The sequence below is a fragment of the Falco peregrinus genome, chromosome 18 (assembly GCF_023634155.1).
Source record: "Falco peregrinus isolate bFalPer1 chromosome 18, bFalPer1.pri, whole genome shotgun sequence".
NCBI lineage: Eukaryota > Metazoa > Chordata > Aves > Falconiformes > Falconidae > Falco > Falco peregrinus.
The window spans coordinates 4,887,606-4,902,688 of NC_073738.1; the positions used below are offsets into that span (position 1 = coordinate 4,887,606).

General features: G+C 49.5%; 1 protein-coding gene across 2 annotated transcripts in view; it reads right to left on the minus strand.

The window, feature by feature from the left end:
• The window catches only part of ASIC2 (acid sensing ion channel subunit 2), a 511,354-nt gene extending 497,586 nt beyond the window's left edge, over positions 1 to 13,768 (minus strand). For both annotated transcript variants that reach the window (XR_008744616.1, XM_055789723.1), the window contains exon 1: positions 13,032 to 13,768. Coding sequence is in view for 1 of the 2 variants with exons in the window: in XM_055789723.1 (XP_055645698.1) it covers positions 13,032 to 13,595 (564 nt within the window). In the remaining variant the exon portion in view is untranslated. The remainder of the gene's footprint in view (positions 1 to 13,031) is intronic.
• Positions 13,769 to 15,083: the final 1,315 nt, after the last annotated feature.

The following is a 15,083-nucleotide window of genomic DNA, read 5'->3' on the forward strand; positions in this document are numbered from 1 at the left end:
ACACACTCAGCAGAAGAAAGTCTCTCCAGCAAATGCAAGGAGGGAGATGAATGCTTTACATAATTCAGGAAAAAAAACAACACACTATAAAACAGATTGTTCTTGAAACTGAAGAACTAAAGAAGTTGGTTGGTTTTTTTCCAAAGGATGCAGGCATTTTGTCTTCTAACCTCTCCTTGCTCTGTCCCAGGCTCCTTAGGTCTCCCACCAGGCAAAAGCAGAATAAAACAGGGGCAGTAACATCCTCATCCATGTACGTACTTTCACACGGACGCAGATCTACCCCTGGGTGGTTTCTCCATGTCCCATGGGTAGCACAGCTCTGTGCATACTGATTTTTCCTTTGTTGTGCTGTCCGTACTGCCAGAGAAGTGTAAGCTGTGTTGTCACTGCCAGCCTGCTTTAGGAGAAAGTGGGGCACATATGTTTGTTGGACAGCTGGTTGCTGTCAGACAAAATGTATAATACCATTGTTGACCCTGCTTTTCCTTGGTGGGCTTGAGTCTGGGTCTGTCCCAGCTGCCAGTTTTGATGAAACTTGTAGAAACCAAAGTTTTTTTGAGACTTCTGCTCTTTCAGAGGGAGATAAAATTGCTGAAACCTTTTATTATCAGGAAATAAGGCTAAACCTGAGCCACCTCCAGAAAGCTCAGAGGATGGCCGATCAGAAAGCATCTTGCTCTGAAACCTGGAACTCGTTTGAAAACAGCGTATGAATTCCCCCTACTCAGGGAAAGGCAGATATGAGTATGTAACTTGGGGTTCGCCCTGCCTAACATCAGGTGATCCCAGGTTTTCCTTCAAACCCCGTGTAAAATAGAGCCTGGGGTGCACCTAACCTACAGGTGCAAGGTGTGGAGGCTGCATGTTGTGGAAAGTTCCCCAGCTCTGGGTGACTTTTTCCATTACTGAATTCAGAACTAGCTGAAAATCAGAATATCCATTTAATGAGACATTCTAGGGTTTCAAGATTATGTTTTGCTGTGAGATTATTATTTTTTTTAATCAACTTCATGGAAAATAGAAATGCTTTAAGACAAAAAGCTTTCATTTTTCTCATGGGAAATCTCATCCCAGTCAGTGTAACTATAAGAAAGCAACTTTTTTTTCATTCAGAAAGCATTTTCTGATGGGAAGTTTGCAATGGAAATGTTCAGACCAATTCCAGGCTCATCAATCTGTGTTTCAAAAACCCATGCTTGCTTCTGATCTGAATTGTTTTTCTTCGAGCCAGCCTCAGGGCTCTGCTTCCTCATACCATAAACACAGTTTTCTACAATTTCTGTCTCATCTTCCCACTTCCTCAGCTGCTCGCCCCTGTTTCTGTTTCCCCACCTCATTTAACCTGCCACTTCGCACCCTGCACCGCACCCCAAGATGCACCACGCGGACTGAGAAGGAGGAGCTGGGAGCTAAGGCTCAACCCACTACCATGTGCCAGCAGAAGCAGAGATGTAGCACAAGCTTCTGAACACTGATGTACCCAGCAGAGAAACAGTTTTTAGAAACTTTAGAGTCATATAAGCACTATAGAAGACCCTTGCACGTGTTTCTAGTGCCATGCATGCACACCTTAGAAAAATCCTTTCCCCCTTGATCTCTTTTTCCCTGCAGAGGTGCAGATGTACAGAGGCATCATCATAGGACAGACTTCTAAAGGTCTTTCTTTTTGTACTAAGTGATAATGAGAAGGATTTTTCCAGGATAGATGCAATTGTGGGGGCTAACAGTGTGATCTCATTCTCATTAATGTCTTTAGGAGGCAAACTCCGCTGAGGTTCAATGGAAATAGGATTGTTTTTTCATCCTGGGACTTGCTTTCTCCCACAGCTTATCCTTGACAGCCATATATACCATTGCATCTTCTCACTCAGGGCATTCCTCCGCCGTCATTTGCATCTCTGCAATTACACACGCCCTATAAGGAGCTCGTCGCGGTCGGTGTAGAGCAGCAAACGGCACTCATAATAATTCAACTGCAATGCCTTGTCTTTGCCTTGACAGAAACAAATTCATTTGTTATTCATGCGGATGTCACATGTATTTCAGGAGATGCTCCATCATAATTTAGCATTAGTTAATGGCCACTTAGAGTGTTCCTGGAGATCTGTGGAAGGGATGGTGGCTGTGGGATTCATTGCCAGGGTGGAGTATGAAAAACACAGTTGAATCAACAAGTATGAAGCTTAACATCTGGCACAGAAACTCCTTCCCTTAATGAGGGCATGATATCGACCCCCTGTCTCGTCATGCTACTGATGAAAACTGTTCCAACTTTTTACATAAAGATTGGTTTAGATGGGAATATTGTTTGAGAAGCTACCGCTGCAGCAGTTTTCACAAAACCTTCTGGGAAAATACTTTGTTTCTTTTCATTAAAAAAAAGAAAGAATCCCCAAACATTAAATGCATCAAAAAAACCCAACCCAATCATACAACAGGACTGTGACTGCTGTAACCAGCCATCACCTCCCTAGCAAAAGAGGAGACATGCTATGTTCTGGGAGATGTAATCCAACCAGTGTGCCCAGATTAAAACAGCGGTATGATGAACCAAAACTGCAGTTCCTGACAGAATTCACAGCAACGTTCTTCAGCGAAAAAGAAACATGGTGGTGGCAAAAATTCTGTTCTATTCCAAGGCCCCCCTCCACTAAACCATCACTTTCCAGATGGCACAGGGTCCCTCCCATCTCCTATCACCCATGTGAGGTCAGACCGAAGCCTCTCTGATATCCTTGTCGAGCACTCACAGGTTTTTCCATTGCTCTATCGAGGTGACAGCGCTGCTGCCGCTTCGTGCGTGGTGTGCAGAGATGGATCACACGTGCTGCTCGCCCAAAGCACCGCAGCTGGTGGTGGCAGGAATACAGAGGCTCTCGTGGACACCTCTCTCCCTCTACCATCCATTTTAGTGCCAGGGAGCAGTGGAGTGTGCTGCTGAAAGTTGAGCTAATTAAGGGTTAAGCTTACATTAATTCCTCCCACTGGTCATTAACTGTCCTCTGCAATTAATTTAGTCCTTTATTCTCCTGCCTATGGCATACTGCAGTGATGTTTTCTTGCTTGCCATTGAGTGATCCCACATGACAATGACACTCTCCTGGCTGCTGCACCAGGGCTCCAGCTTATCATTTTCTATTTGAACTGGGGGAAGTCAGTCACCTGTCACGGGGGCAGAGATGTGAGCCCTTAAATTATTCCGCTCATAGTACATGCAGTTAAGTCACTGGAGAGCATTTGCTTGAGTTTATTTATTCTCTTCTCTTGGCCTAAGGTTAATTTCCCTCAAACATTCAGGTGAACAAACAGTTTGACTCACTGTTATGGGATTCAGCCCCATGAAGTGAAGTCCTTGTGTGACTGTCCTCCTCTGCACCAGCATGGGATTTCAGAAAGCTTGGGAAGAACATGAGTGAAACATGAAACAAGAAAATGTCTGAATGGGCTGGTCTGACTTTCTTCCTCCAACAATGACAAAAAGAAGGCAAACACATTTTTAATTCTTTTAATTTCATGCCCACCTTTATGTTACATTCATTTATATATCAGTCTTCAACATCGTTGAAACAGCATTGTGAAGATTCAGATTTATAAAGCAGGTGAAACTTCATCCCACTAAAAGTTTTGGCCCTTAACCTGTTTGGATTGGTTTTGTTGTTGGGTTTTTTTTCAGATACGGGAGGAGGACAAACTCAGAACTGCCGGTTTCCCTCAGGACAAACCCCGTTTCCCAACAAACTCACACTGGAAGTGAGATCTGAGCAAGCTTTGGACCAACTGAGAGGGAAGCCTGAAGGCTCCGTGTGAAGCTCTCACTACCGGGGCAGAGCCTGGAATGACCTTCTCACGCAATGTCAAACTGATCTGAAGAAGCACCCGAGGAGCAGATAAGGTTTGGCTCGGTCATTTTCCCTCCTGATATTCTTTCAGATTCCAGTCCCTGAGGAAATCACAATGCAGAAGGGGCTCATCTGACAGAAGCCACCAACTGAGCAACCTCTACTGCAGGTGGGACAGGCCTGATGGTCCAGGTTCCCCTGCCACAGGCTCCTCTCTGGAAATCAAACCAAGTGCGGATTAAAACTCCTTTCATCCAGCTCACCCCGAGCAAATCCATGCACGTTTTCCATTACCGTTCACCTCTTCACGCTCCCTGACTTTTCACACAGGCTAAATCCTTTCTTCAACAGCAATAAATGATCAAAACAATTCAGCTTTTCTTCAAATCATGGAATGTGCTTCAGTTGTAAATATTCATGGCTGGATGGAAATTGTTTCTTGATGGGCCCTGGGCATACTGCTGTCACTCTGCTTAAATGACTCACAGGCTCTTTTAACTCCAAGGGGCAATTTTGTTTGCCTGGTGCTGGTCTCATAGATTAATCCGTGGCAGACGAAGTCAGACATGTCCACCTTATTTTCCATCTTAGCTTGTCGAGCTTGTGATCCCTGAGAGGTTTCCTCACAGCTATTCACAGGTCTGGAAACCCCAACGAGCTTTTAGAAGACCATTCAGGTTATGCTTTTCCCTCAGTAAAGCAAGGACAATTAAGGCTTTTTTTTTCTCAACTTCCCAAAAGATGCAGGTGGCAAAATAGCCACTGACTTTCGCAGCCTGCACGTATAGCCACAGCTCGTGTTCTCCTCCCTCTGCATTCTCCAGCTCACAGCTGTGCTCGTCTCTAGGCAAGAAAGTGTTTCATGGATCTGGTTTCCCGAAGACTTCTTCCTATGGAAAACTGCATGAAGGCTCATGTCAGCCCAGCAGGCAAAATTCTTTCTATATATTTTTGAGTACTTAATATGGTCAGTATAGCTGCGGCAGCAACACGTGCAGCTGGCACCCTGCTTGGGTCCACCTTACCATGGCAGCTGAGCGATATATCGTCCTTTATCACCCGCACACCAACCATATGTCCCCTGACAGCCAATTCGGGCATAATCCTGCTGCGCCAGCCAAGCTGAGTCCAACCAGCACTCCAGGTACAAATCCCATTAACAAATGCTTTCCTGAAGGTGCTGGAGGGCCTCGCAGACGCCAGGTCCTGCTGGAGGCGATGAAGATGCCTCAGCTGACCTCGCCACCCCTGCTGCTGTGCAGCCAGCTGCACTCCTCGGGACCTGCAGGGCACAATTTCTCAGTCGAGAGGAGCTGAATGATGGACTTGAGGTTTTTTTGAGGGAATCTCTGCTGCCTCCTTCTAAAGTGAATGTGTGTGGTTTCCAGAGATGGAAAAGGACAGGGGCTTGCTCAGAGAAACTGTGATGGGCTCATTATGGAACCAGAACCACGACTGCCTCAGATGCTCGGTGCGGAGCTGTCAACAACTGTGCATTTTAGGCCAATTTTTTTCTGTAGGTCAGTAATGCAAACTCGAACTTGTATGCAAGGCTCACAGCGGGGAAGGCAACCATCTTCCAAAGCTGGCTCTGATCTTGCATGCTTGCATTGAAGGTGAACAGGGAATTACACACGAGTGGAGACCAGTGATGAGCAGTGCTCATCAGGGCTCAGTATCTGGACCGGTGCTGTTTAACCTTTGTCAGTGACATGGACAGTGGGATTGAGCGCAGCCTCAGCAAGTTTGCCGATGACACCAAGCTGTGTGGTGCGGTCGACATGCTGGAGGGAAGCGTTGCCACCCAGAGGGACCTTGACAGGCTTGAGATGTGGGCCCATGAGAACCTCATGAAGTTCAACAAGGAAAAGTGCAAGGTCCTGCACACGGGTCAGGGCAATCCCAAGCACAAAACCAGGCTGGGTGGAGAATGGAGTGAGACCCATCCTGAGAAAAAGGACTTGGAGGTGTTGGTTGATGAGAAGCTCAGCATGAGCTGACCATGTGTGAAAGCCAACCATGCCCTGGGCTGCATCACCAGCAGCGTGGCCAGCAGGACAAGGGAGGGGAATGTTGCCTTTTACTCCACTCTGGTGGGACCCCACCTGCAGCACTGCCTCTGCTCTGAGGCCCCCAACATGAGAAGGACATAAAACTGTTGGAGCAAGATCAACAAAGATGGTCAGAGGGCTGAAACACCTCTCCTGTGAAGACACACTGAAAGAGCTGGGGTTGTTCAGCCTGCAGAAGAGAAGGCTCTGGGGAGACTTTATAGCACCTTCCAGCACCTAAAGGGGCCAACAAGAAAGCTGGAGAGGGACTTTGTACAAGGGCATGTAGTGATAGGACAAAGGGGAATGGCTTTCCACTGAAACAGGGGAGGTGCAGATTAGCTATTAGGAAGAAATTCCTCGCTGCGGGGGTGCTGAGGCACTGGCACAGGCTGCCCAGAGGAGCTGTGGCTGCCCCATCCCTGGAAGTGTCCCAGGCCAGGTTGGACGGGGCTTGGAGTGACCTAGTCCAGTGGAAGGTGCCCCTGCCCATGGCAGGGGGATGGAACAAGATGGTCTTTAAGGTCCCTTCTAACCCAAACCATTCTGGAATTCTATGAAAAAAATGAGTCTCCCCCCAAAACAGCAAAAGGGGATAAGACCCAGCAGGTATGCAACTGCTTTTTATTATAGAAACATAAAATAATTCAGGTTGGAAGGGACCTCAGGAGGCCACCCAGGCCATCACTGAAGCCAGACCTGTTTTCTCCTTTAATCAAGTGAGAATTCCTACTTCTTTTTATGACGACTGGTTTTGACTTTTGCCCATTTCTTCCGTGGGGATCATGGACATTGAACCATAGTGGTCGGGACCTTGCAAGGAGTGTTTAGATCAAATGCACAGAGTGGCTTACAGCAGTCACATCATGCTTTTTCACAGGGCATCACTGCACTTGGTCAGAAAAGCACCAGGATTCTGCAAGAGGGAACATCTGGGAGAATGTTATTTATCATTTGTCAAGAAGTCTCCAAGGGACACTTGCATGAGGTGTATGGAAGAAGCTCAGGACAAGATGTGTTGTCCCAATTTACCTGTCCAGATGGAAACTGTGCTGGTTTTTTTATACATTCCTTGTCTTTCCTGGCATTCACTTACAGTTTTGAGCATGACTAGATTTAATTCTGGCTCATATAGGAAAAGCACAAGTACTTTTGAACACTTTCACCCTTCACCCACCGCAGACAGAAAGCTATACCCAGGAGACCCCCTTCCAAGACCAGTTGTCAAAGAGACCCTGTGAGATGAAACCTGTTGGCTGTGGACAGCCATGGGCTGAGGAGGCACCAGGTCATGGTGGCTGGAAGACATTTATCATCCTTGTTCTCTGTTTTTTTTACAACCTTGCCCCCCCAACAGCTTTCTAGCACTTCTCAGTGCCTCTCTGGGAGAAAGGCTATTCCCCCCCATTTTACAGGTAGGAGAGTTGAGGTGCAAGAAGCTGGACTTGGAGGTACTTCCAAGGCAAAGGAAAGCCTCATGTAATTCCCAGGAAAATTCTGATAAAGTCTTGCAGCCCCCAAACATCAGCTCTGTCCTTGCAGCTCTAATGACATCCTCTTGCTCAGCATTTCTTCCTCATCTCAAAGGCAGCGTCTGCACTTTGCTGCAGCTCCAGATGCTCTTTGGAGTGCAGATCCCTTGGCAGATGTGGTGCGGATGGGGGGGACAGAGGAGCTCTGCCTTGGCCTCCTGATGAATGACTGTGATGAATGGGAATCACTTAGAAGACAAGAGTGGTTCTTGCGCTCCTTCCAACGAAGTGGCCAGGTGCATGGCATAAGCCGAGGCCACGGGCAAGGGGAGGCTGAGCCCACAGCTGGCTCTCACACACGAAATGCTTTGCCTTTCATCCTCCACCGCCCTCCTTGTGCCTCATCTCCCTTTGCATTCAAAACCCTCTGATCTCTCGCTGTCCCTAATACTTTGGCTGTGAACGTTTCTGAGATATCGCAGATCTTTAGATTATTTGCCATCTCAAACCCCTAGTGAGGGATGGGAGTGTGACTGCTGAAGAAATGGCTCAAACCAGAACAAAACCACAGATCTTTTAGAAGAAAATTAAAGAAGAGTTCATCAGTGTGCTGCTCAGGTCTTGAGTCAGACTGATGCCTCAGATGTAGAGCACCAATGTCCCAAGTAAATGAGCTGCAGCCACACTTCTGAAGGCTCTATCCTATGGGAGCTGTTTCATCCAGGGTGAATATTTTCAGATTAAAGGGCTTAAAACTGGGTTTGCCATGAAAAGACCCCACCGAAGTTCTGCGGCCTTCTCTTCATTAGATTTTAACTCCAGTAACCATTCAAGACCCAGGAAGTTTTTTTTCATGAACAGATGTTCATCCCAAATGGCATCATCCCATGAAACTTTCTGGTGAATTTTAAAGCATTATCCTACCATTTTGTAATAAATAAAGGAAATACAAACCCCACCAGCACCACGGGGAAGCACCACCACGCTCATTTTACAGCTAAATGCTTAAGGGAGAGAGAAACTTTGTGTAGCCAAACGCTGGGTAGGAAAAAGGTCTGCATTTCTCAAGGGCATGGTTTGGGTGTCAGCCAAGACACGTGACCCAGGAACAACGCACTTCATTTCAGACACCCAGCTAAGAAACCACCACCAGCAACACGCTGCCCCTGCGCTGCCTCCCATGCCAAAGCCCACGCGCTGGAACGCAACAGCCCGGGCAAACTCCCGATGTTATCGTGCAGACTGGGAAGGCTGCGCAAGGATGTGGTCTCCTAGTGGAAGAACCATCTATTTGTGTAAAAGGTATCACAGAACTGCAGATCTCATTATGGCACCTCAGATCCTGGAGCAAACTTTGGAAAAAGTCACAATTTCCCACAAAAAAATGCTAAAAAGAAAGAAGTAATGTTTTTCCAAATCCAGCAGCTATCACCCTGGTGGTTTTTTTCCTTGATGAAAGTGGAAATTGCATCATAAGAGATGAGAATGGACTAATTAGCCCAAAAAGCAAAAGCTATTTACTAAATGCTGGCCTCACGGGCACACGAGAGAATGGGAGAAAAAAAAATGCATGGAAAAAGACAGATAGATTGACAGAAACTTGTGTCTCAAAATAGGAATATTCACATGAGATACTCTCCATTATGCGGACACTGTCAGTAGGCATGTGTATTGAAAATAAATGAGTTATATCCTTTGATTGTCATGGCCACTGAAAATAAATAGACATCTGGCAACTAAGGCATAGCAGGCTCAATCTAAGTTATTGTGTTACCTCTGAAATGAATTGGATGTGCGAGGAAGCACACGCTACACATTCCATTTAGCAAATGACCCAACTGAAAAATAGGCTCGTACACCAGGATGCACACCCACTGCCATCAGCTGAGCACCTCTGGCAGGGCTCACCTGCTGGGGCTAATTGTCTCAGCCAGGTGGGACTGATGTAGCCCGTTCCCCTGGCTGCTCATATTCTCTGTATCCGCTCCCAGTTCATCCCATCAGTCATTCTACATTTACCCCATGGGCTGAAAGGGTTTTCATAGGCTTTTCTCCGCTGCTGCCCCATGCATTTGCTGTGCCACATGCACAAATCAATCCCCTGCCATTGCCCAGTTCATCCCATGCTGGAGCAGCACAGGAGCACAAACCACACCACCAGGCCAGGGAAGAGGCTTTGCTCCAGCACACCCACAGACATCCCCCGAAAATCCCAGCCACGTGTCTAGGGCTGACAAGCCACAGCTTTACCGCGCTCAGCAGCAGTAGGATGGGATGACCTTAATGTCTTGTCAAGCAGCGTGAGCACAGCTTCTCCCAAAAAATGCCATCTGCGAGGTCATTTTCAACCGAGACCTCCTGGGAGGAGCAATGCAGAAAAAAAGGAGGGGATTTCCTCGGCTGCTGCTGTTATCAGGTTTCCCTCCTCCAAACACTTGAAGGGAAGGGAATGGGTTTGCTAAAGCCTGTTCGTGTTCTGCCAATTTTCTATTCTTCATTGCTTTGCCTACAGCAGAGGTCTGCATTATCTTATCTGCTGCTCAGCACATCGCCATGCCAGCTCAGGAATCTGCACATGCTCTGCGAGGACCTTGCTGTTCCCTTCGGATGTATCTCTGCAGGAAAGCTTAGGGGACTTGCTCCTCAGAGCAGACCATAATATGAGGAAACGTCTGAGAAGCATTAGACATTATCCTGGGGAGAAGGGACAGGGAGTGTAAGGAAAGCACAGCTCAAATCCTGTTAATAAAGGAGTGACAGAGAACTGAAGCGGGGAAGCAGAGGAGGAAGGAGGGTAAAGTCACATTTTTGAAATGCCAGGACGCTGCCATTGCGGCTTCTGCTTTCCCAGGTGGCAAAAGCAACCTGTACATTGTTCAGGGGACACGCCGCACACAACACCCCCCTCTGCATCCAGAGGGACCACTGCCCAAGCCGGCAACACTGCCCTAACTTCTCCAGCAGTGCCTTGGCACAGAGCTAACCGCTTTGATGCAGCCTCCCACTGCAAAACTCCTGCCTCTTCTGCTCCCAGGTGCATGAATTTGGGGAGTACAGAAACAGAGCCGGAGTTGTTCACCACGATGACGTATTACAACACTGCTCTGGGATTTACACCCTCTGCTTCCTGACAGGATAGAAACCAGGCTTCAGAGATGCTGCTTCTCCTCCTTCTCCAAGGGGTAATGCAGCAGGATGGATGGGCTGTCAGCCTATATGCAGTTGCAACAGGTCGTTGGTGATTAAATGCAAAATTCATCCAGGACATGAGGTTCTGATTCAGCCCGGAGGCAGTTCAAAGACCTTTACAGCATGCTCCCTGTGGAACGACCTACTCATCTTTCAAGCCCTTTTTGCTGCCTTTTATCTCTGAGAGCTAAAATCTGGAAGGAAAACAGGGGTGTTGCGTCCCTTTTGACGGATGCTCCCTGGATTGCCGTAACCTAGGGGACCACCTGGAGGTCGGTGAGCCTGGAACACTTGGCTGTGTTAGAGGCACCACGGGCAGTGCCGGGAAGGGGTCTGCAGCATCAGCTAGGGGCTGCTTGGCAGCGTGGGCTGAAGTATTTCACGCCCGGTTGCTGGATCCCTACAGTACTTTGACAAGGACAAGCACTGTCAGTCTGTAATACCCTGTTTCTAGCTGGCCCTAACCTGCTTTAGCAGAGCAAGGATTTATTCAGCAGACCGGGAATGTTTAGTCTTTCTGGAAACTACTGTATCCCTCATGGAAAAAATAAAAATCAAAATCATTGTTTTAAAAGCAGCTGCCTCAAAAAACTAAATGGCCAGGGACATGACACCCCATTATGTTCCAGGGAGGCTGCCAAGAGCTCCTGTCTTATCTGAGAACAGGACCTGCTTTTTTAAGTCCTGCAGATGTTTTGAACATGCTGTTTCCTTGCTGGCTGGGGGGCTTTTGCTTTTGGCTGGTGTTTAGTGAACGATCAGGAAGCCCCCCGGCAGAAAACTTCCCTCTCCTCGCACCCTCACTAGGGTTAGGGGGATGCCTGTCCACCCTGTTGGGATATGTCCTCCCCCCAACTCTCCTGTCCCCTGGACTTTTGCATGCATTGCTCTTTTTCTATCCCATTCTCCAGACTTAGTCACACACGGCTTTTCTTTAGCCAGCTCTTCTCCTAGTGACTTTCTTGCTACCTTCCTACGACTCTTATGACCCAGCCTCTGCCCAGACCTGCCCAGGGAGCAGAAGCAAAGGAGCAGTTTGCCTGGATATCCAGTTTGAAATGGGCAAGGCATCGGGATTATGCACAGGCAATAACTGAGACATAAAAGTATATATTCCTGCTCAGACATTTAAGGAGAGCACAGTCTGGGTGATGGCAATGACTTTGTAGCATGAGTCGGTTGGGCTGATTTGCTGGGAGATCCAAAAGCAACAGAGCAAGAAAATATTCCCATCTCCTAAAAACAGACAAAGATCCTCTGTTGACAAACCAGACCACCACAAAACCTGCCATGGCACCTGCCTGTCCGTGCAGGACGTAGAGCAGCGAGCAGAACAAGCAGCGTCGCTCCCAGAGAAACAACCGCCTGAAAGCTGCAGCGTTGCTGACTCCAGGATTCCCGACCCCCCCGGCCAGCACAGTTGGTGCAAAGGGACTGGCCAGCGTGGCCTGCGAGCAAAGGGCAACTCAGCCCAGTCCCCAGCCAGCACCCCCACATCTCTGCCAGGATGTGACCCAAGCCACCAGCCTGCGGGGTGCAGACCCCTCTACAGCCGCTCGCCCAGCCCAGCCCCCTCACCGCCCCAGCAGCACACAGGGGGCATCACTGCTGCCAGGCAACCTACTTTTTATTTTTATTTTAAGCTGATGCTTTTTGCCAGCCAAACTATCCAGGCCAGCCTGCACTGCCATGAGGGTGTCAGCCAGAAGCTGTAAACTGAGCAGCGTCTGCTTCCTCCAGGATCCTCAGGCTAAGCAGCTCGCTCCACCTCCCCGCCAGCCTGGGAGCAGTGCTGAGCCTCATTTCTTTTCCTCTTCTTCTCCTTCCCTCCCCCCTTCTGTCTAACACACCACCAGGAAGGGACCCAGCTGGTGCCCACACCGTGCAGCAAACTAGGATTTATGAACCGTGACCACCAGGAACAAGCAGAAATTTTTCCCCTTCCACGATGCATTGGGTCTCAGACCCAATACACACGATTTTAGCGAGGCTACAAACACCCGGGGAAATACAACTGGCTAATGGACATCACTCAGACCATCCCTGAGCGCCTGCCTTTCTTGCTGGCCTCTTTCCAGCCCCCTCTACTTTCTTCAGCCGGCTAACATTCACTAGCCATAACAAGAGACCCCCAAGCCCCCTCTGATGCTCAGCAGGGCCCGTCTGATGCCCTGCTCTGACACCAAGCAGCTGTGGGCCTTATGCAGGATGGAGGCTGGACCTGCTGCGAGCCCCTTGCAGGGCTGGCCCCACATAACCCCCCAGCAGGACTCCAGCAAACAAACTTCAACTCAACAGGCTGCCTCCTCCTCCTCCTCCTCCTCCTCAGCCGTGCCAGAGCCCAGCAGACACCATTCACTCATTGCACCGTGCCCACACGGGTGGGCCAGTGACCTCCGGTGTTGTCCTGGTCCTACAACACCACCACCGTCCACACACCCAGAGAAGGGAAAAGCAGAGTGTCTGCTCATACTCACAGTTTTGAAGTCCTCATGGTTGCACTCTTGGCCTTTGAATTTGCAGTACAGCATCATATCCTTCAGGTCGTGGCCAACCCGGGCCAGGAACTCCTGCATGTTGAAAACTTTTGGTTTATACTGCTTAAAGTTGGCCTTTTCTTGGAGGATGGCTAAGACGGCTGGGTCAGCCAGGTGAGGGTTTGGGATCTGCAGGTTGACATCAAGCAGAGCCAGGAGCTCCCCAGCGTGGTACAGGTCGTTGGTGGTGAGCCGGGAGAAGCGAAACTCGTTGAGGTTACAGATGGTGACAGCGGGGAAGACCAGGCTGTTAGCCACGACCTCGTCCACTTTGGTCACGTGCTGGTAGGAGAAGTAGAAAGCCACCCGGTCCGAACTCTCCACCAGGAGGAGACCCAGCGAGCCCACAAAGGCCAAGGTCCAGAGCAGGCGCCGGATGGTCACCGGCCCATAGACGAAGACGTGACGGATCCCGTGGAGCGTGGAGGTGTTGGCAAAAATCTGGATGCTGGAAGGCTGCAGGCTGCCCATGCTGCCCTCGCTGGTGCTGTCCTTCAGATCCATCAGGGACAGTTAGTTAAATCCTGGCACTGCTTTTTGGGTCAGTCTGTAGCTGGAACTGGGCTCTGGATCTCTCCCCTCCCCTCTCGAAAGTAATTAAACCCTCTTAGGGGCGGGAGATAGAAGGAGAGTCTCAGGCCAGCTGCTTCAAGTTTATCCCACAAGCTCAGCAGTAGCTTCGGCGGGGTAAATATTTATATAAAATCCATTCAAACTCTGGCTCTTGATTTCCTCGGTGCGATAAGAAGGGCTGGTTTTATTTAGGGAGACACCAAGGTGATGTGGAAGAGATGTGGGTGGGCAGGCAAAGCCGAGCCAATGGAAATAAAGTCCTCCCCCTACACACACACACATGCACACACACACACACACACGCCGAAGGAAGATGAGATGAAGTGAGAGAGCTTAAAACAAGTCGAGGCAGCTCGCAGGCTGTTAACTAGTGCGGAAAGCCCAAGGATGCAGCTTCCCGGAGCTGATGTCTTGCACAGCAGCAGGGCTTTCAGACCGATCGGGTGATGCTCTCTGTGCTCCAGGGATGCGAGCTGCTGGATTTAGGCATCTCTCCTCCTCCCCACCCTTCCATTTTGGGCAGGGCTTGAAGAAATACCACCACCCCAAAAAACCCACCCCGTGCTGCCGGTGTTATTTCCAAGGGCTTCTCAAAAAATTGCTGCTCAACTCCAGGCACACATACACACAGAGCAGAGGAGAGAGCGATAGCATGAAGCCTCTCCTCTGCCACACAGCAGCTCAGAGCAAAAAATCAGACAGGACAAGACTCAGTGGGGAGAGGCAGCGGGAGGAGAGGGGCTGCAGCATCTCTCGTCTCTTCTCTCTCTCCCTTCACTTCAGGACTCTTGACAGGGCGAAGCGCTGAGAGCCGTGAGTCACGCATTGATCTGGAGCCCCACAGCAGGGCAAGAGCCCAGGGGAGGGCAGGGAGAGGGGGCCACCATGGGAGACCCCTGGCTTCTCCCTGGGGGGTGAGTCTGAGCAGCCATGCCTTGGGGGGGCTGGGGGGGGCTGTGCCGAGCAGCTCCTGGTCGCCCCCAGCCTCAACCCACCGAGCACTCGGAAGACTTTCGGCCAGCGTGATTGCCAGATGTTTTGTTTGCTGCCGAGAGGCAGCTGTGATGGATGTGTTTGGAGAAGACGCTCCGAGATGTGCATTCAGCCAGGAGGTTTGGAAGGAGGAGGAGGGGAGGGAGGCAAACTGGGAAAGGTTTCCTACCCTGGAGATGCTGCAAAATCCTGTAATGATGCCTCCACAGATGAGCGCGTCCTTAATGCATGCTGCAGGAGGTGGGAATGGGCAGGGTTCAGCCCAGAGATGAAAGGTACCGGGGTCTGAACAGAGTCTGGAGTAACTCCCCTCCATATTGCCTTGCTGCACAGCAGTGGTTTTGCCTGCTTTTGTTCAGATCCAGAATATAAAAACAGTTTCTGTCTCTGTACAACACCCAGCACTACAGCAGGTGAGGGTCCCAG